Source organism: Stegastes partitus, unplaced genomic scaffold, assembly GCF_000690725.1.
Source record: "Stegastes partitus isolate 25-593 unplaced genomic scaffold, Stegastes_partitus-1.0.2 Scaffold408, whole genome shotgun sequence".
Classification (NCBI taxonomy): domain Eukaryota; kingdom Metazoa; phylum Chordata; class Actinopteri; family Pomacentridae; genus Stegastes; species Stegastes partitus.
Window position 1 is genome coordinate 447,503 of NW_007578139.1, and position 20,035 is coordinate 467,537.

A 20,035-nucleotide genomic window follows, 5' to 3' on the forward strand; every position below is an offset into this window, starting at 1 on the left:
CGCCCATTCTGCCTTTTTGTTTGTGATTGATAAAACATCATGGAGTCGCTTCATATTTGTCTTTTGCAGTTCACGTGGACAGTTTCTCAGGAAGTTTATCTTTCAGGTTGCAACCTTACAGCTTGATGAGGGAAAAAAACAGAAGTTCTTGTGGCAGCAAAGCCACAGTAATTAGCAGAAAGAAGGTCAGAGAGGAAACATTTTCCCCCCTCTTGATTACAAAATGATCACTGAGAAGCGCAACTGACGAACACTGCAACTTATGAAAAAGAAGAAGTCTTATCACCATAGTTTAATATCTCCCACAAAATCAGAATACTCGGGTGGTTCAAGACATTTAAAGTCTTTGTTTTAGATTTCCTTTCCGGACATAATATAACAGTTGATCATGTATTTGATATTTAACAGGAAAATCCAAAAAATAAATATGTCGACCCACACAAAATGAATTCAACAGTACTGTGGATTTTGTGTTGGCGATAATGTATTGAAGTTATTGCAGTTGACTCATTTTCCAGAGGAACTTATACATTGTTTACTACCACGACTCGTTAATACAACCATCACTATAGCTACAACAGCCCCTACCACTACCAGCTGATACTGTCACTACTGCAAAAACTACCATTACTGTAATGCCGCTGTTATCAGTCATACTAATAATTAAATAATACAACTATCATTACTACTACCCCTACCCGTGCTCGCAAATACTGTCACCACAGCTACCACTACCACAGCCATTAGTAGCTAATACCACTACAACAACTACTAGCTATGACTATTGCTATAGCTGTGACTACTATTACTACAGCTGCTACTACTATCACTACCAGCACTAGAGTATACTACTTTTGCTATAGCTACTATTAGTACTACACACCCACAACTACTAGCTATTACTACTATTACTTCTACAACCACTAATACCAGTAGTAACTACTACTATTACTATTACAATTACTAGAACCACAACTTGCTAACGGTATTATTACTACAGCAACTACCACTACCAGTACTAGCTAATTCTACTACCACTACTCGCTATGAATATTACTGGCTATGAGTACTATTACTACAGCTACTACTACTATCACTACCAGTTCTAGAGTATACTAGGGGCGGCTGTGGCTCAGGTGGTAGAGCGGGTTGTCCACTGATGGCAAGGTTGGCGGTTCGATCCCCGGTTCCCCCCACATGCCGAAGTGTCCTTGGGCAAGACACTGAACCCCAAATGGCTCCCAATGGCAGATTAGCGCCTTGCATGGCAGCTCTGTCGCCATTGGTGTATGAATGTGTGCGTGAATGGGTGAATGAGAGACATTGTAAAGTGCTTTGAGTGCCGCAAAGGTAGAAAAGCGCTATATAAGTGCAGACCATTTACCATTTACCATTTACTACTTTTGTATAGCTACTATTAGTACTACACACCCACAACTACTAGCTATTACTATTATTACTTCTACAACTACTATCAGTAATAACTACTACTATTACTATTACCATTACTAGAACCACTGCTTGCTAACGGTATTATTACTACAGCAACTACCACTACCAGTACTAGCTAATTCTACAACCACTACCACAACTACTAGCTATGAGTATTACTAGCTATAAGTACTATTACTACAGCTGCTACGACTATCACTACAAGTACTAGATTGTACTACTTTTGCTATAGCTATTATTAGTACTACACAACCATAACTACTCACTATTACTATTGTTACTTTTACTACTACTAACTCCAGTAATAACTACTAATATAACTTTTACCATTACTAGAACCACGACTACACTACAGCGACGACCACCACCAGTACTAACTAATACTACTATCACTGTGGCATCTATGGCTACTTCCACTACCACATCTACTAGCTAATATTACTATTACTACATCTACTACTACTGTCAGTACTAGCTAATGTTATCCATAGCTACTCTACGAACACATCTGCTGCTAGCTATTACTATCATTGCTACAGCTACTGAATTCCACCTTAAGTACGTTTATCTTGTCCCTTTCTTTGAACTTTAACAGTTACCAGACATTAAATCTAATATTTACAGTCAGCTAAGGAGCCTTAATGGTTACCACACACTGCATGGACTACAAAAATTAGTTTTCAGTCCTACTGAACCGACATTTACAAGCTAGTTAACGTTGTCTGACGGGTTTTCTGCTTGTTGTTTGTTTGTGAATGTGCTTGTGGGGCGTGCTTTGATAGCTACAACATGAATGTAAAATTCCCTGCTTTTCTTCATGAGGTAAGTCTAACTTCACGACATTAAAATGTTTAATTCAGGTACTGTATGTTGGACTTTTTGTCTCTATTTGTATAAAGCAACTAAGACCAATATTAGGCACTTCTTGTTGGGAGTAAGGTTTGTTACAGCTAGCAAACGTGACGTAGCGTGCTAGCAGCAGAAGCTAGCAATTGGTCTGGAGTTATCAGGTTTTGTTGTTTGTGTTTCTCCTAGAAGTTTGATAAGTAAAATAATTAATACCAAATTTGTTTTTGCTTTTTGTGAGTTTTAATTTTTACTCGTTTTATGGTACAACACTGAACTGCTGGATTCAACTCTGGTCAACGAAGTATGTGTTGTACTAAGATAGCGATTTAAAAGTACATTCTAAGTTACACTAGTATGTTGAAATTGAGTTTTGAGCCATGATAGTGTTTTTCTTAATATTTTTATTAGACTTTAAATCCACATTTGTAATGTGTAGTTGTAGCAATGTTCTCGCAGTAGTTGCACTTGTTTAGCTAAATGAATGGTAACATTAGAATATATGTTGTTGTGACCAAGCTCGGAAGATTTTTTTTGGTGTGGTAAATACAGCAAATTGTGAAAACGCACTTGTTTTACGCCATCAGTGATACTTGATTAAATGTCATAAAGCTCCGGCTGCTGCTTCACACTGTTAAGGCAACGATAATATTGTCTTTCTCATGATATCTGACCACCGACACAACTGAGAGACCAACGTCAGCTCCTACATGTGACCTACAAATTAAAAATCGGCCTGTTCCGACCACCCCCCAACTCCTATGCGCCAAGTGTTGCGCCCTCTCACATGTTCTACTGACCTCAGGTTGGCTAAAAATGACAAGAGGGCGGGAGCGCAGCAGTGACTGGGCAGAAGGATCACCATGCAGCTGTCATTGTAAGGCTTGCTGTGCTGTGACTGTCATTTCCCCCGTCAGACTGACTGGCAGAGGTAGGGGGAGATCATGAGTGGGGTGGTTTAACTCAGGGGACTAGGAGTGGGGGGGAACTGCTGTGCAACTTGCTGGACAGGACTTGATGCATGCATTCAACAGAAGCCGAGGGAGAACAAATCTCAAGGCCACCAGGGGGAAAAAAAGAGGAAACTCGTCGACGACCATGCTTTGCGAAGAAGCTACACGCTCCTGGGAAAAGGTTTAAAAAAGACGGAAAAGTCAGAGAAGATCAGAAGAAGGAGGAGGGGGAGAAGCAGGGCCGTCACTTCCAAGAGACAAGTCAAGGGAGCTGTTAATGCAACATGATCCAGTGGGTCTTGCCCTAAAAATACCTCTGGGCAGAAGAGTAGCAGCTATCTCGATCTGCTTAATTACCTGGTGATCAACAATTTCTTTTTCTTCTTTGGACAACAGCTGAGGTCAGACACCAGCGATTTGCGGAGACTTAACCGTTGCAGATATGTTTCTAAAAATCCTAATTTGCTTTCACAAGTACTAGAAACTCGTAGCTAATCTGAAGTTAAAAAATGTGACAACCATGTTGACCGCAGTTTATGTGTAAGTCTTGCTCGTAGACTAATGCCCTGATTGGATTTAGATTGAAATCACTACAAGAGGGCCCAGCTGGTGTTATAGTCACCTAGCTCAGGTAGACTGTTATAGAATCTGCTGTAGGGTCTAACAAGTTGGTTGAACCATGAGAAAAGCCGAGGTGCAAATGACCCTGAAAAAGGGGGCAGACGAAGCAGGGGCCCCACCGAGTCCCATCATCCCCCCGAAACGGTCCAAAGCGAGCCCGGAGCAAGCGGTTCCAGAACCTCGAGGACCTGGTTATCCCACCCCGACGCCGCCCGTTTTCGTGCGCAAAATGAGGAACGCCGCCGTGGGGACGGGCTGCGATATCCGTCTCAAGGTGACTGTGGTCGGGGACCCCCAGCCCTCTCTGTACTGGTACCACAACGACGACCTCCTCAACATGGAGAACCAAGAGTACGGAGGGCTATGGATAAGGGATTGCAAACCCAGTGATGCTGGTCTCTATACCTGCATCGCCAACAATCACCTGGGAGAGGCTCGGAGCAGCGCTGTGCTGGCTGTCTTGGATCTGGGTGAAGGTAATATCAGCAAATACACTCACTGCACAGATTCACTTGCATTTAAGCGTAGAAAGTGTTTCTAGATTGAGTTTGTTGGACTCCGTGTGTCCATCAGCTACCAGAGGAACAAATTAGCCAGGTGTTCACAAACCTATGGGTTCATTTGAAGTATAGCATATAATTTATTAGACTATCAGCAGCATCAAAGCCAAGATGGCTGTTATCAGAGTCACCAGAAATCTATTTTATGTCATTTCTATGAAAATTACCCAGCATGCAACTCTCATCCAAAATACCCACCCCCTTGGTTACGACAGAATGTGTGCTTGTCTAGTGTCTCCTTCCTTTTTCTGCTTATAAAATACCATCTAATACTTTAAGCAAGACATGAGCTGCTATATCCGCATCATTCCTATATGATTGTCATTATATCGCCCTGTGCATTTAGATGATGGTCTAATGGTTTTGTTCAAACATGTAGGTACAAGTCATCATTGATTTTATTCAGATATTTCATTTTATTTATCAGAAAGTGGCCCAAATTAAGAAAAAATACTGGAAACACAACACTTAAAATATACAGTGTTTGCATTTAATCAGATATTCAATCATAGACTTCTACACAGTTTCCACATGCAGTCTATTTATACATGGAACTCGCTCAAGTGCCCATTTTTGCTTAACAAAATGTGTTTCTCTTTTCTCAAATACACGTTTCTCTCTGTATTCCAATCTGCTATAACAGGACGTTACTCCCGCACTGCATTTCTTCATTTATTTCTTTCAAGGCGTACAGTTAGATATTTCACCTGTGAGGGCGTGTAGCTGTTTGAGATTAGAATATATCAGATTTCCGCCGCGCATACTGAATTAATTCATTGCTCAAACAACCACTGCTTTTGACAGATGTAGCCGAAGAGAGTCCCTGAGTGCGCGTGTAGTCAGATTCCTCAATGTCTAGCCAAGGATGCTCAGAAGGCCAATGCGGCATGCATTCTGATCAACAAAACCTCTTTCCTCTATGCTTCTTATCTTCTCCAGCACTGATCTAAATTCAGCTCACCTGAGTAGTTTGACCACCTCAGCTGCTTTGAAAAATGACATTACCAGCTCCTCAAATATGCCCTTCATATATCAGCTCAAGCACTTTGTCATTGTTCTGCGGTGCTCAGCGTATAGTGGAAACTCTCTTCCATTTGGAAGTGCCTTTTCCTGCTGATAGAATATATGTGGCATGCATTTTGCATGCACAGCGATGTCAAAACTCATCACTGCAGAATACTGTTCAATCGGTTCAACATAAGTGAAATTCTGGCAAATGAAAGCTTTCTCTGATGTTGTGGAAAAAAGGGACTGTGTGCTTGCGTAACAGGCCCTTCTGATTTCAAGCAATAAGATGCTTTATGCAAGCCGAGGACGCAAATTAGGAACTAAGAGCTGTGATGTCTGCAGACTGAACAACATGATGGCAAAGTTCCCTTCTAGTGTAGGCAGGAAGGAACCACAGTGTGTTACATTTATTTTCCTATGTAAATGCTGGATGAGAGTCCACATAGGAGACAATCAAATGTGGTAGGACTCCACCACCTAATTTCAGGAAAACCAGTAACAAAATATGTTTATTTCAGCATGATTGTTGGAGTAATGGTTGAGATATTCCTCTAAATTTCAAATATTTCTTACTTAAATGTGAAAGACGTATTCTGTTATGAATGTAAATGAAACACACCAATGAAAACCTACAAATACAGGAATTCTGATGTCATTTTGCTTCGAGTTATCAACTTAAACAGATGTTGAGCTCGACGAGACTTCAACGGATCCTTGACACGCAACATCGCACATAATACGACAGGATAAATATGTTGCTTTCAATTTTTAGAGTTCTATAATTGTGTCAGCACTTCGCTAAAGCGCCGCATGCGTCAGGTCGGGGCGGCTGCCTTATTTAGAAATACACTACAATGGAGAACTGCATTTCGAGTGCTATTTCTTCGTACCTGCATGATACATGTATATTAATGTCTGCAGGGATAATATTAGAAAAAAAAAAGTGGTTTCATGAAAGCAGGCAACACAATCGTAAGTCTATCAGGTTTCCAACCACAAGAGCTTTGCTAGCATTTACAGTAAGTGAGGATTATACTGGTCCTGTGCTACTGGGGTGCTTTATGTTGGGAAGTTTCCCTTTGACGCTCCATTTTAACCTTCAGTTTGATTCAGCTCTCTGCTGCTTCGCCATGTGCGTAGTCTACAGCTGTCACATCACTCAGTGATACTGCTTGAACCCTTTCTCTCTCTCTCCGTCTTTGAAAATGTCTCTCTGTCCCGCCCCCCTTGTCCAACAACTCTCCCTAGTTATTTATACAGTGGAATGTGCCAGGCCTTAGATTTTTGTGATGTTAGCAGGCCAGCATCTCTCCTGTTACACAGGAAGACATCACTGCTAATTTTAGCCCAGCCCTGTGTGACTTCCCCCCTCCCGCCTTCGCCGATCAGAGAAAGGGCCCAATTTGAATCCACATCACCTGAAGACACAAACATAAAATGTCTGCCGCATGTTGTGCGACGCCGTGCAGCTTCCACGATCCGGATCATTTGCACAATAACATCTCTGCTCTCTATGGAGTTCTAATGATCATATCTAGCTGTATATCTGCACAGAGCCACACCAGCATTCGTTTGTAGATGTGTTTTTGGCCACCTGATGAACATAACAAAAACATTCATTCTCGTTTTTTAACTTAGTTACTACCATCCATCTCCTGTGTGAAACTCTTAGCTGTTAAATGCTTCCCTGTGTTCACTCGCTAACTCTGTCAGTCTGTCATCTGGAGCTGGTGAGGTGGTGTATAGTCGGTTTATCAGTTTTATGTTTTGTAAGTTTCAGGTATAAATCAAACAATAATAAGACACTATACAGCTGCGTTATGAATCTTTGTACAGTCAAATTTATTCAGTCCCTCCCATTAAAGAAGGAAAACAAAACAGCTGTCACTGAAATAAGTTGAAATTGACAAAAGTAATAATAAATACAAATTGTATGAAAATCATGACATTGCTTTTGAATTGTGGTTCAACAGAAATATATATATATAAAAAGAAAAAAACAAACATGATGGGTAAATTAATATTCTGTTGAACAACCCTTTGAGCCAATCACTGCAATCAGGTGTTTTCTGTAACTCTCAATCAGACTTCTGCTATTTTGATTTTGGCCCACTGCTCATTAGCAACGCGCTCTAATTTATCTGAGACACTTTTGTTTTTTTTTTAAATTATTCTTTTCAACCACAATTCCAAAGCAACATCTTACTTCACTAAATTGTAATTTAGCAAATTTTTATTTATTATTATTTTTTCCACTTTCTAGCTATTTGAGTGACTATTGTGACTTTTGCCTTTTCTTTAATGGAAGGGTGTGAATACACTGTAGTTGTGTCACTAAATGACACCTTGATCTTTATACATAATCATTTGACCCGATCAGCTTGCAACCTGCTTTAATGGCTTTTTTTTTGTGCCTTTTTGGGAACCGCAGACTCAAAGCTGTAAACACGACGCTGACATATCATCAACCTTTCGAGTTGATGTGGCAAACCTGTTAGCCAACGTTTGTCTGTTGACACATTGGGCAGATGCGGAACATTAACTTTCCTTTTGAGCTGTGCTTTCTATACGAGTGCGGTGAGACTGAACCAAACAGCACACCGCAGCCTGCAAATCGAAAATGAGCTTAAAGATGCTGAAAAGGTGCACGGGCGCAAAACTGCGGGCGGAAAGCCGACTGATAGTGATTTCATGAAGCAAATTATGAAGCCTGTCTAAAGGGGGCAGAGTAATTATGCGACTTGGCAAGGCTCATTTCTGGGAACTTTAGATGTTGCCACTGAGCGTGACCGTGGCCCCTTTCCAGTGCGTTTGGATAGTTTCCTCACCATGTTGTCTTCCTCCTGAACCGTGAATGTGAGTGAACAGGTGGGGCCCACAGTTACTCTGTGGAAATCCCCCGCACCGCCATGTTGCTTCAATAAGGAGATCAACAAATAATGTTTTTCTTCACCGGACAAGAAATCCTGAAGGGTTTTTAGGGAAACTACTCAGAGGCTGGGTTCTGTCAGAATCACAGTTGCCCTAAAGCTGAGGGGTTTTTTTTGAGTGTATTAGAGGTTTCTATGCTCACATTCTTTAAAACATAATACCAAAGCAGTAACAACTCATAAAAAATAGAGAGAGCATGGCTATGAGTAAATGTGGCTGAAATACTGAAATGTGTCCCAGGGCTTGAATTATTAAACCTCTCAGAGACCAGTGGCCATCTTCTAAAGTGGGGATAGAAAAGTAGCTCATACATCTGTGTTGTGTGTGATAAATGCTGCATTTAATAGTGGTTTTCCCTTAATTTGAGTAAGTAATTTGGCCTGTGTGGATTAAGTAAACACTGTGTATGAGAATGATCGTCTTTTTTCTGTCACCGATTCTCTTGGAGGTTTGTTGTATGGTATTGTATGCTCAAAAACATGTTGAAAAATAGTCTTACAGGCTACTTTTTACCCTCACAACTGCAAGTGAACAACAGTAAAACTTCCTCATACTTAACCGTATTATGCAAGCAGTGCTGTTGGGTTCCTCCATCTGTGTCGTGGTTTTAATTTTCTGGACATTCACGGACGAATCCAAACAAGGCGAACATCTCATTCATCTCAAAGACAAAACTGATTTTGCTGCAGCACCCTGAAATTTATTTAATTTCTTCCTTTTAAAATTAATTTTAACGCCGAGCACATAGCACACACTTTTAGCTTTTTGGGGAGTATCAGAAATAAGTATCAGCTGGACGAATCTTACAATCAAAACTAAAGTGCAGAAAGAGGCTGAAAATATCTGTAAAGATAACAGGGAATGCAGAATTTGACAAATCCCCGTGGGCTCCAGAACCACTTTCACATTTTTATTTTATCAGCCTTTAATAAGATTTTTTTTTTTTGATTAATACTCATTTCTAGTATTGTAGCATGAATAAATCATTCAAACAGTCCATCACAATAAAACACCTCAGAAGACATGCTCTATATACTGGCAGCCACCAGCAGGGTAGAAAATAACACGCTGTGAAGCATCACGTATAAATGTACAACACATTACTGAAGCCATCTCATATTTTATACAGTTACAGTCAGAGCATGTGACTACTCTGAGCGACTATTTGCTGTGACTAACACGATAATGTTCAAATCAATCAGTATATTAAACAAAAAAACGTGCAGCTGCCACGGAAACAAAAAGGCACTCTCCATGACCTGACATTACATAATCAACAAACCATGTAATTAAGCCTGTGGGCATATATTTTATAACTTACAGTGTTTTTTTTCCCAGCATAGGTTTGTTTAAAAAATGCACATTTCCCACAACCTGCTGGCTGCTGTGTTATTCAGTCCTGAGCTCAGTGTGATTCTCTGTGAAGTGAAATGTCCTTTTAAAGCGTTGCTATTTCTGATTTATACTCGAAAACGAAACGTGTGAGCAGGATCCCGTCAGAAATCTTCCATCCTGAGCCATTCAAAACACAACATGTAGTAACGGAATATCCTACAATTACTGCACCAAACGAGTCGAGCATCAGCAGAAACGATCGCGTAGAGCAACACAGTGCCTTCATCGTGTTTTAAAGGTACAGCAGTGAGTGCAGCTCTCGTACTCGTTGTGAGCAGCCAGTAACACGTTTGCTGTGAGCTAGCAGTGTTCCGGCAATGCAGAGGAGTGAGGAGGTCCCTTTAGCTGTTGCAGCGATTCTCTCCCCCCCTCTCTCTCTCTCGCACAACATCGGCTCATTACACCAGTTGAAGAATAAGACACAGACACATGGGGAGGAAGGGAAAAATGAAAAATGTCAACCAATGCTGTAGAACACTGATCTCAAGAGGGCTGGATCACTCCCACTGGTTTTTCTGCCTATCGGTGTGCACTGCCTGTGGGGTGGAACACAGCGGGGGAAGATGCTCACACTGTCGCTGGCTATTGTGTGGACATGGGGGCTCCCTCAGAGTGGATGATATGCATTCAACAGACATTTCCACCTGCGGATGGAGGTCTATGCTCTATGCTTTCCAGAAACGGATTCTCTCAGAAGAACTGCTGAGACTCTGACTTGTTATATAATGGACCAAAGTGCCTTCTTTTCATTTTTTTTTTCTCTTTGCGTTTGATTGAGAAGCTTTTACCTGTAGGTTAGCAGAGTTAGAGCAGATTACTACTTCCTAATTGCTGATATCTTCATAGAAAATCTCCATATTTAGGCGCATAGTAATGGCTCGGAACCCCCAGTGTATCTCGGGGAATACCCTGCTGCTGAATGTAAGCCAAGACAAAAAATACCTGTCGAGGACATACCAACAGTGGCCATGAACAAAAATTCAGACCAAAGAAAGAATCAGGCAAGTGCTATCTCAATTTATCTTTATCTCTTTATTTTTATTCTGCACTGGTTTGACCATTTTCTTTTTGCATATGGAGCATAAAACCTTGTAAAGGATTCCATTTGAAATGTTGACAGAAGCATTTTATCAACATTACAGCAACCGGTCACACAGTGTTTTCTCAGCTGACAGTGCCAGATGCAGTGGCGGTGCTTAAGGGAGCTAAAGCTGCTCTGTTCAGCCTTCATTGAAGAGGAGCAGTTTTACTGTGCGACATAATCGTATTGATCAGTAGTCTTCTCGTTAAATAATGACCAAGCTCAAAGCTCACACTTAGCTTCGAAGCAACTTCAGAGAATTGCAGAAAACTTTCCAAGTTTCACTAAAATGTTGTCAGACAGCACTGTGCTATTAGAGGGGAAAGTTCTCAAGTCTCTTATTGCACTTATGTTATTATTTATTGGTAAATATAGTATCCTGAGCAGTATATAACAGAAGAGGGAAACTTAAAATATATGTATATATACATGTCACTTAGCAGAATTTGTTTCCTTGCACTTCTCTTAACACCGTGAGGTTGTACTCACCAAAATATAAATCTCTTTTTGGAGGCTGTAACTTGAGCGTTGTGGTTTTCTGCAGGGTTACAGAGTCACAGGCTTATGAACCACACTGTCCTGGGACCATAGTGGGTTATTTACAGTAATGCCCAATGCAGCCGCTTACAGTATAACACCACCATCGCAGCCTTGACAGGCTAATTTAGCTGTGAGATGCCGAGTCGCAGCTTCTTCTGGAAGGAGTCCTTTAAGGCAGACTTAAAAAAAACCCAAACCCTTCATCTCAAGAAGTTAATCATAATCAAATGTTCTACAGGGATTGTTTGGTTAAAAAATATGATCACTGCTAGCAAAAGGTGCCCTGTGTGGTTATGTTACATTCAGAGTTTCTCACTAAAATTTTCTCAGTCCATCAATTAGACCTTAAACAAACATTCTTTTAAATGTACATTCATGTTTGCTATAGGTTCCTGTCTTCTTTGTCTTCCTGCCTGTTGCATACCTGCATTTATTATTAGATTACCACCATTAGCGATCAATTACTAGAATAGCTTAAAACCACTGACAGGAGTGTGTAACACCACACCTGTGTGTGTGCATGTACAACCAAACAGGTATCTGTTCATAACATTGCTCCACTGCACGTTTAGTTGTCAGTTGTAGTCGTAGACAGTAGGATAACCCACATGGGAACTAAATGCAAAATTTAATGGCAATTTTTATAGTCTTTAAGGCATCGACCATAATCAATCCCTAATATAATATGATTGCTGTTGTATCCATGATGACAAAAGTCCTGAATGATAAAAACGCTTGTTGTGGAGAGCAAACAGTGTATTTTATTTATTAGGTAAAATGAACATTTGTGTCATTTTGGTATGTGAACACTGCTTGAGTAGTTCAATCTTAGATGAAATCTACTGACACCTATGGACGTTTTGGGGAGACAGATATAAACGCTATGTAAAATGTTTTAGACTGTGTACAGCACTCTCATGGTCTTGTTAAGGGCTCATTAGCAAAATGTTTGCATTTCAAACAGCTCTTTTAGATATCTGCATGCTTATTTAGAAAAAAATACAAGACTTCATTACTGGGGAGTTTTACTTTGAAATCTAAAAGGTATTCATTTGGTATGAATATTGCATGACTGCAGTGTGATGTTGTCGTGTAACTGAATTTAGATTTAAGAGCTGTGTCGAAGATAATGAGCTGGCCACATAGACAACAAGTAAATCTCTTCAAGAAAAAATAAGTCACTGATGAACAGAAAAACAAGTCGCCTGTGTAATATAGAATGGATTCTTTCTTTGCAACTGTTTCATACAAGGTTTCTCAGCTTTTCTGTGCCACATTCAGTACAACCAGCATTAGCCTATTGTGTTCTTTTACTGCAAGGGAACAACAGATAGACTGTTTTTATAAGCAATTCCACCTACTGTGAAGCAAACACCTCATGAGAGCTGCTGGGAAGCCAATGACTCAATAGTGCTTTCTATTTTAAGTTGTACCGATGACTGAATATTCTCTCATTCTGAGAAGAATAGTCATAGCTGTCAGTTGGAACAAATTTTTAGGATTAAAAGGATAAAATAAAACAATGCTGTATTTCTGTGAAAAATACTGACACACTTGTTTATATTTTCCTCCCTTTCTTCTGATAATATACAATCTAACAAAATGGAATGGAAACTTCAGTTTGAAGACAGTTTATTTCATCATGGAAATACAGTGTTTCAGAATAGCTTACCAGTTTTTTTCAAACCTGTGATTGTTTTATTAATTATCTTCTTGACACCTTGCTGCTTCCTGCAAAGTATAGGACACATGTACATCCAGAAGACAAACGTGATGCTTCTAAACAAGGCTTCAGAGTTATGCCCAGTGTCAGAAATATTGTTTTTTTCAGCGACACAATGAAAATGTGTCTTCTCCAACATGCATTGGAATCGTCAGTTGTCTTTCACCAAGCGTCATCAAAGTGTCAACAAAATAAAATAAGCTGGCCCACTGGTTCCTATAGTAACAGTGTGCTCTCTTTGCATCTTCTGCTGCGACTATGGAAACATCATTTTCCATTAGTGTCAAATGTTCAGATATGGTAGACTGTTTCATTGTGTAAATGGTTTTATACTGTCCCTGAGCTGCTTCTTCCAAATAATTCTCAACAAATACTGTTCTTTGGAAACTGCAATTAAAATGTAATTCAGTGACAAATGGTGTCCCACTTTTCACACATTTTCAGATTCCGAAACAACAGAAGATGAAGGTGGAGACCAATCTGAGACCAAAGATAGCGGGGATGTTGAGGACCAGGCTGTGCACACAGGTATCCACCATGTTTCCAGAAAATTTACCTTGGAATGTCTTTAAAGTCTGCTTTACAGTTTAGACTCCCATTATCGCCACAGTATTATTAAAGCTGCATTCATTGATTTTTGCTTTGTTATCGACACTTTGTGGGTCATGTGAACAACTCCTATAAGCACCCAGGAGACACAGAGCAAGGATAGCATGCATTTGATAAGCTTATATTGAGCTGTCAAATGTAAATTCAGTTTCCATCCTCCTTCTAGCTCTGTTTTGATCCCCGACCAGCTTCTTAGGAAATATTTGACTCTTTAAATCCTATCTCTCCAAAGTGTTTACCAGCTAGTTTCCCCTCCTGCAGTCGGTAAAGGTTTAATGAAAGCAATGTGCTGTGAAATTGAGAGAACCTTGCAGCTACTATGAGCAACACCTTTACAATTACTCTTGTGACTGTGATTGTAGTTGTCCCTGTTCCCCCAGCCAGTATCTGATTCTTTACCTTCATGAATTGCCAATTATTCTCTCTCTTTTTTTTTTTTTTACATGACATACAGTGATGGACAAAGGTGCAGAAGATGACAATAGAACACATGGACATGAGGATCACTCTATCAGGCAAGCAAGAAATATGCAAATAATCGTTGCACTTTATAAATGAAGACATTGGTGTTTTTAGTATACAAGTGGACTCAAATTCTATACTAAACTACAGTGGTCAGCAAGTTGTGAATTACTAACCGCCTACTGACTCCAATAGAATTTGCTTTAAATCCTCTATTTCAGACGCCATTCAGAGGATTTTTCAACAGACTCTCCCCCACAAGTCCTCCCACCCCCATCCCCAAGACTGGTCAAACGTACCTCCACCTCTCCGATGCCAAGTCGTTCTGGTTCAACTACTCCTCTCAGCTTGCGGAAGAAAGCTGTTGTGCCAACTGAATATCAAGACACAGTGCCTGGGGAATTTGAAGAAAAGGTTAAGCAGCCGAAATCTGTGTCCCAAAGTAACACTCAGGACTCCCGACCACAGACTCCACTAAGTGAGTACTCCCGAAAAGAATTTACTCTCAGACCCTCGCCAAAGCTTACAAGGGCAAGCTCAAAGGTTTTTGAGAAGGTCCGTGGCTTAGAGGAGAGGAGACGAAGTCTCGATATTCCAGAAGGTTCCATTTCTGGAAGATCCTGGGCAGGGTTCAACCGTGCCGGATCTGTAGATTCAGATGATGGAGGAAGCCGGCTGGGCATCTCGAGAGAAAGTTCAAGGGAAGATCTTCGGGAGGCTCTGAAAGAGGATGCTGCTGAACGGAGATCTATGTTTAGACAGAGAGCTGCCTCATTGGAGGAGAAACCTCGCTACTCCCAAAAAGTTCAGGACATTGAGAATAAGTTCACTGAGGAGCTCCAGCGCATTAAGAAACTTGTTGGAAAACCTCATCTGAAGAAATCATTTTCAACTGAACAGCTCACCCTGAAGAGCAAGCAACGCCAGCCTTTCAGGAAAATTGAACCTATTCCCCCACAAGTCCTACAAAAGCTCCAAGAAAGGGAACGTGTCCAGTGGGCAAAGGAGCAGAGAGAGAAGGAATTAAGTCAGCAACCAATGCAGCAACAACAGCAAACACAGGAGGAAAAGTATAAATCTCAACCCCAAAAGACAGCAGGTTCAACAACTGTAACGGTCAGTAGATTTGGAGAGGTGGCAGGCACCCCAGAGTCAATGCAGTTGTCTGACTTACCAGGACAACGGTCAGTGAGAGAATTAAGTAGAGGCAGTCCAGTTACAGAAATCATTCAGAGATCATCGTCACCAGCATTTTATCATCAACAAAGGGAAGATTCCCCGAGCAGAAATGTTGCGGAGATGACATTACGTAAGGTTGAACGTAGGCCACCGAGTCCACTTGTACAAAGGGTATCTCGAATGCAAGAGTCCCCACACATTCAAGACTCTCTTGTGCAAACATCACAGAAGGATGAGACTTCAGGGAGAAAGACGCCAATAGAAGTAGTATTAAGAAAAATTGAAAACAGACCCGAAAGTCCACTGGTACAGAAAAGGGCTATCAATGTGCATGATCTTCCTCAAGTTCCTGCAAAACCCCCAAGAACACCAGTTACTCCAACAGAGGACATCATGGAAGTGGAGCTATCCAAAGCAGCCTCTAAGATAAAAGTCCCTGCAATTATTGTTGAAGATGAAAAAATGGAAGAGGACGTCCCTGCAAACACAAACGAACCTCATCAGAAGAGCACTCGTGCCAAAGAGGGACAACAGCAGAAGACCAAAGGGAAGAACCGTCGCCCTCGACCCTTGTCTCCAGAGTTAGGTTAGACTTATTGTGCCTCTTTCCTTAAGCTTTCTGTGTCAGTGTGATGCTCCACTCTGTTTGCTTTTCATGTTTACCACATTCTTTACTAGTGTGTCTTATCCTCTAATGTGAGCAGGGGAAAATGACTTTAGGCTTTTTTTTTTCTGACAAAATATGCAGATTCTTCAGATGATTCTTATGTGTCTGCCGGAGAAGACCCAATGGAGGCTCCTGTGTTTGAGTTTCCCCTCCAGGACACTGTAGCATCTGCTGGTGCAGATGTGCTACTAAAGAGTATAATTGCCGGAACCCCTATTCCTGAAGGTAACATTTTGTGCTTTGTGTTTTAACAGTAAAACCCTTCAAGGTATCGCTCTAGCAAAAGATTGGCGAGGGGATTCATTTCTCTGTCTTCTCTGTTCAAGTTACCTGGAGTAAAGACAACACTGAAATCACCGGATTTGCAAATTACGCAGTCAAAGTGGAAGGCGAACGGCACACTCTGCTCATCAAGTCAGCCAAAATGAGTGATGGTGGAAAATACTGTGTAACTGCTGTAAATCAGGTGGGAAAAGCCTTCAGCAGTGCTACACTTATAGTTAAACCAGGTAAGTTTGACTTTGGAGACATCAGATGAAGTATACAGAGTACTGTGTTGTGATGAGTGACTTTTTTTTTTATTATGTTGAGGAGGTCCTATCATTTGCTCGGTCAGTAAAAATGCAGGTTTAATTGTGCGTCCACCAAAACAGTGGCTACTTGTTCAAACATTAGTTACAAAACATCCCAGAAATCCACATGTAAAGGAATGTTGTGTTTATGATTTTAATGTTATTCACACTGTAAGAGCTGTCTGCCCATTTAACTCGGAGAAAGTCAGTTGTTAAAAGTAGGAATTGTTGTAGTCTCTCAGAATCAAACAGCGCTTGTTTCCCTCTACATTAATTTAAAAATAGCCCATTCAAAAGCAGGTCAATGTACTTAACGATAATTTTCACTTTGCGCTATTGATTTGAAAAGCCTCTTTTTCTACATCATAAAAAGAAACATATTGTTGTCTCCTCCCACACGGGCATTGTGTTTCAGCTGATTTCTCTCCTGCTGCCTTGTCATTATCTCTCTGAGCAAAATGTGTGTGCCATATATTCCGGCTGAATAACCTCACTTATAGTTACCATAGCAACTCAGAGGCGAAACTGAACCTATAAATTGCCCACTGAGGCTCACTGGCTCCACTCACTGTGAATCCACTATTGTTTGGATTTCACATTTGGCATCTCAGATTCTAATTATATTTTAAGGGGTTCTTTGTTTTTTCTAATACATGAGCTCTTTGAACTCCTGCGTTCTTACTGAGCTGAGCGCTCAGTCATAAAAATAAAAAAGTTTACAGAGGTAAAATGAAATGTACCAGTTTGACTTGATTGTAAGCAGCATTGCATTAAACAACAACAGGAAGCTTTATGGAGCCTCTCTGCTTTTACAGAGTCTGTGCAGGAGCCAAAGGGAAACCTTGGTGTGCCGATGGATATCAGCAGCCCTATTACATCTGATGAAGAATATCTCAGTCCCCTGGAGGAAGCCATGGATTATGGAGGGCCAGAGCTAAGGCGAACTATTGATACACGATTCAGGAAACCCCCGGCATTCCTGGTGAGGCTGCACTGGGCCGATGGGATAAATCAATCTAACTTCCCTTTAGATTTTAGTATGTTTAGCTTTGACATTTAACTGCATTTTTGACTAGACTGTTGCAAAAATACTGCATGGAAACGTGTTACTGTACGTACAGGTCGGCCCTGATTCTGCCGACGTTAATTGTCCTGTATGAACGTATTATCTGCCGTGTGGTCATTCCATCAGCACATCGGTAAAATGCATCTCTCAGCTTCTAACGTGCATTACATTTGAAACAGGTAACAATGAGTGATCAAGCTGTCATTGAGGGACAGGAAGTCACCATGTCTGTCCGAATAAGTGGACAACCCAAACCCATGCTCTATTGGTAGGTCCCTTCACTTCATCAGACTACTTCAACTCACTGTTTGCATGGGACATGGGAAGGCTTTCCTATCATCACAGATCATAAACAAATTCACTCGACTACATGGCTTGTTTTCGAGCATGCTGCTTTCATCATCTCTCAAAGGAGTTGGAAGTTTATTGACCCTAGCAATCTTCAGGACAACAGAAAGAGTGTTATAGGGAAAACGGAAGGATTGCATGCTTTTTCCATTTACCACGGAGCTGCTCGGTGCCCAGAAACACAAATCTGGCTGAACTAATGAGCTTTTAGACAACAATCGGGAATTCACATGCAGTGCTGAGACCACTGAAAAAGAAGAGCTGATTGCACTTTTTCACAAGGCTCAGGTCTTGCAGTGTTTGCAGAACACTTCCTTATATGTTAAACCAGCCACTGGTTTTAAATGGCTGTTGTCAATTGCAACAGCAGCAGCTCCAAATGATAAGGCTGGCTTTCTTTATTATCAGCAAACCCCACAAAAGACCAAAGCCTTACACAGTTTATTTCTCTGTGCCATAGAGTTAAGCTTTTGTTGAGAAACTACAAAACACACATCACAGAGGCACGCTGTTAACTGGGCGGTGTGTTCCTTCATGAGCACCAGCAATGTAATTGGTTTTGAGCCAGCACCATATGCTAATACTATACAGTCCAATCCATTCAGCAGATTTTGTAGGAGCAGTCCTGTTTGGTATCTGGTTTCATTTGGTAATGATCTGTTACAATTTACAACAAAAAATGCTGATAGAGCAGTGCATGACCACTCAGAATAATAGGTGTTTTTTTTTTTCTGGTCTCCCCATTGTACTTACATGAATGTAGCATTTGTACTTGATAGTGAATGAGGCTGCCGCTTTATCAAAAAAAAGGAAGTCTGAATGAATTTGGAAATTAAGGCTGATTGCTGAAACGTTGATGATGGATAATGTTACATAATGTAAAGAGACAGCGATGGTCGGGAAGTTTAAACGAACCGAGAAACATCGGTTTTGTTTTTATTGTGGGATTTGTTTGATGATGACAATAAGACAAATATAGGATATTGCCAGCCTTATCCTTTAATATAGCAGACAATAATAGGCTGAATCATACAGGCAGGTTCTGTCATAAGAGTTAGTCATGACTCCTAAGAGACAATAGCAGAAGAGAAAATCCTGGACAAGTAGTCCACCACCTACCCCTTTCTCACCAGCCAGAAGAGAGCTGATGGTAGAAAGAGTGTGCGCTTGGCCATCCTTCATCACATAAATTACATTTAAAATCTCTGGGTGATAACTGTGTGAATGATTTACCACTTTTTTTTTCCCAACACATAGCAACAAATTGTTCACTTTCTTCTCCTCTTTTGCAGGCTGAGAGACAGAGTTACAGTAAAAACAGGCCCACGCCACGTTGTGCGTGAGACAGAAGACGGCACTTTTGAAATGACAATCAAGTCGGCGGTGAGGTCAGACTCTGGGGTTTACACGTGTAGGATCATAAATGAGTATGGGACGAAGCAGTGTGAAGGAAGGCTGGAGGTGAAAGGTACGGCTGATTTTTAGTATTTGTTGTCACTTTTAAGGATGTACAAATTCACATTTGACTCTCCCTCAGCGATCATTTTGTGTAGCTGTAATCTAAAGGCGCTGATTGTGACCTGTCATTATTTCACGGCAGTACCATTTAGGTATCGCTTAACAGCACTCTTCAGAAAATGTCCTCTATTTATCCCCAGCACCACCAGTGGAGCCAGGTTTAGCTGTCATCCGCCCGGTCAAGGACATCACTGCCAAGGCTGGCGATACGGTTTTGTTTGAGTGTCACGTCATTGGACCGAAGGACACTGATGTGGACTGGCTGGCAGATGGGAAACTGATCCAGCCGGCATTGCTCAACTGTAAGATGCACTTCGATGGAAGAAAGTGCCGACTGCTGCTCAACTCCGTGCATGAAGATGACAGCGGAACATACATGTGCAAGCTCAGCACGGCTAAAGGTTTGGTCTCAAGAATATCTATCACAATATCTGGAATTTAAAATGAAGAGGAATGTATTTTATGTCCTTTCCATTTCTTCTCCTACTAATAAAACTGCTTTTT

General features: G+C 41.0%; 1 protein-coding gene across 2 annotated transcripts in view; it reads left to right on the forward strand.

Moving 5' to 3' along the window:
• Nucleotides 1-3,249: 3,249 nt before the first annotated feature.
• Nucleotides 3,250-20,035, forward strand: part of spegb (striated muscle enriched protein kinase b) — a 37,920-nt gene continuing 21,134 nt past the window's right edge. For both annotated transcript variants that reach the window (XR_520336.1, XM_008285552.1), the window contains exons 1-10: nucleotides 3,250-4,348; nucleotides 13,555-13,638; nucleotides 14,174-14,234; nucleotides 14,403-15,946; nucleotides 16,109-16,252; nucleotides 16,354-16,536; nucleotides 17,415-17,581; nucleotides 17,845-17,933; nucleotides 19,306-19,481; nucleotides 19,672-19,932. Coding sequence is in view for 1 of the 2 variants with exons in the window: in XM_008285552.1 (XP_008283774.1) it covers nucleotides 3,931-4,348; nucleotides 13,555-13,638; nucleotides 14,174-14,234; nucleotides 14,403-15,946; nucleotides 16,109-16,252; nucleotides 16,354-16,536; nucleotides 17,415-17,581; nucleotides 17,845-17,933; nucleotides 19,306-19,481; nucleotides 19,672-19,932 (3,127 nt within the window). In the remaining variant the exon portion in view is untranslated. The remainder of the gene's footprint in view (nucleotides 4,349-13,554; nucleotides 13,639-14,173; nucleotides 14,235-14,402; nucleotides 15,947-16,108; nucleotides 16,253-16,353; nucleotides 16,537-17,414; nucleotides 17,582-17,844; nucleotides 17,934-19,305; nucleotides 19,482-19,671; nucleotides 19,933-20,035) is intronic.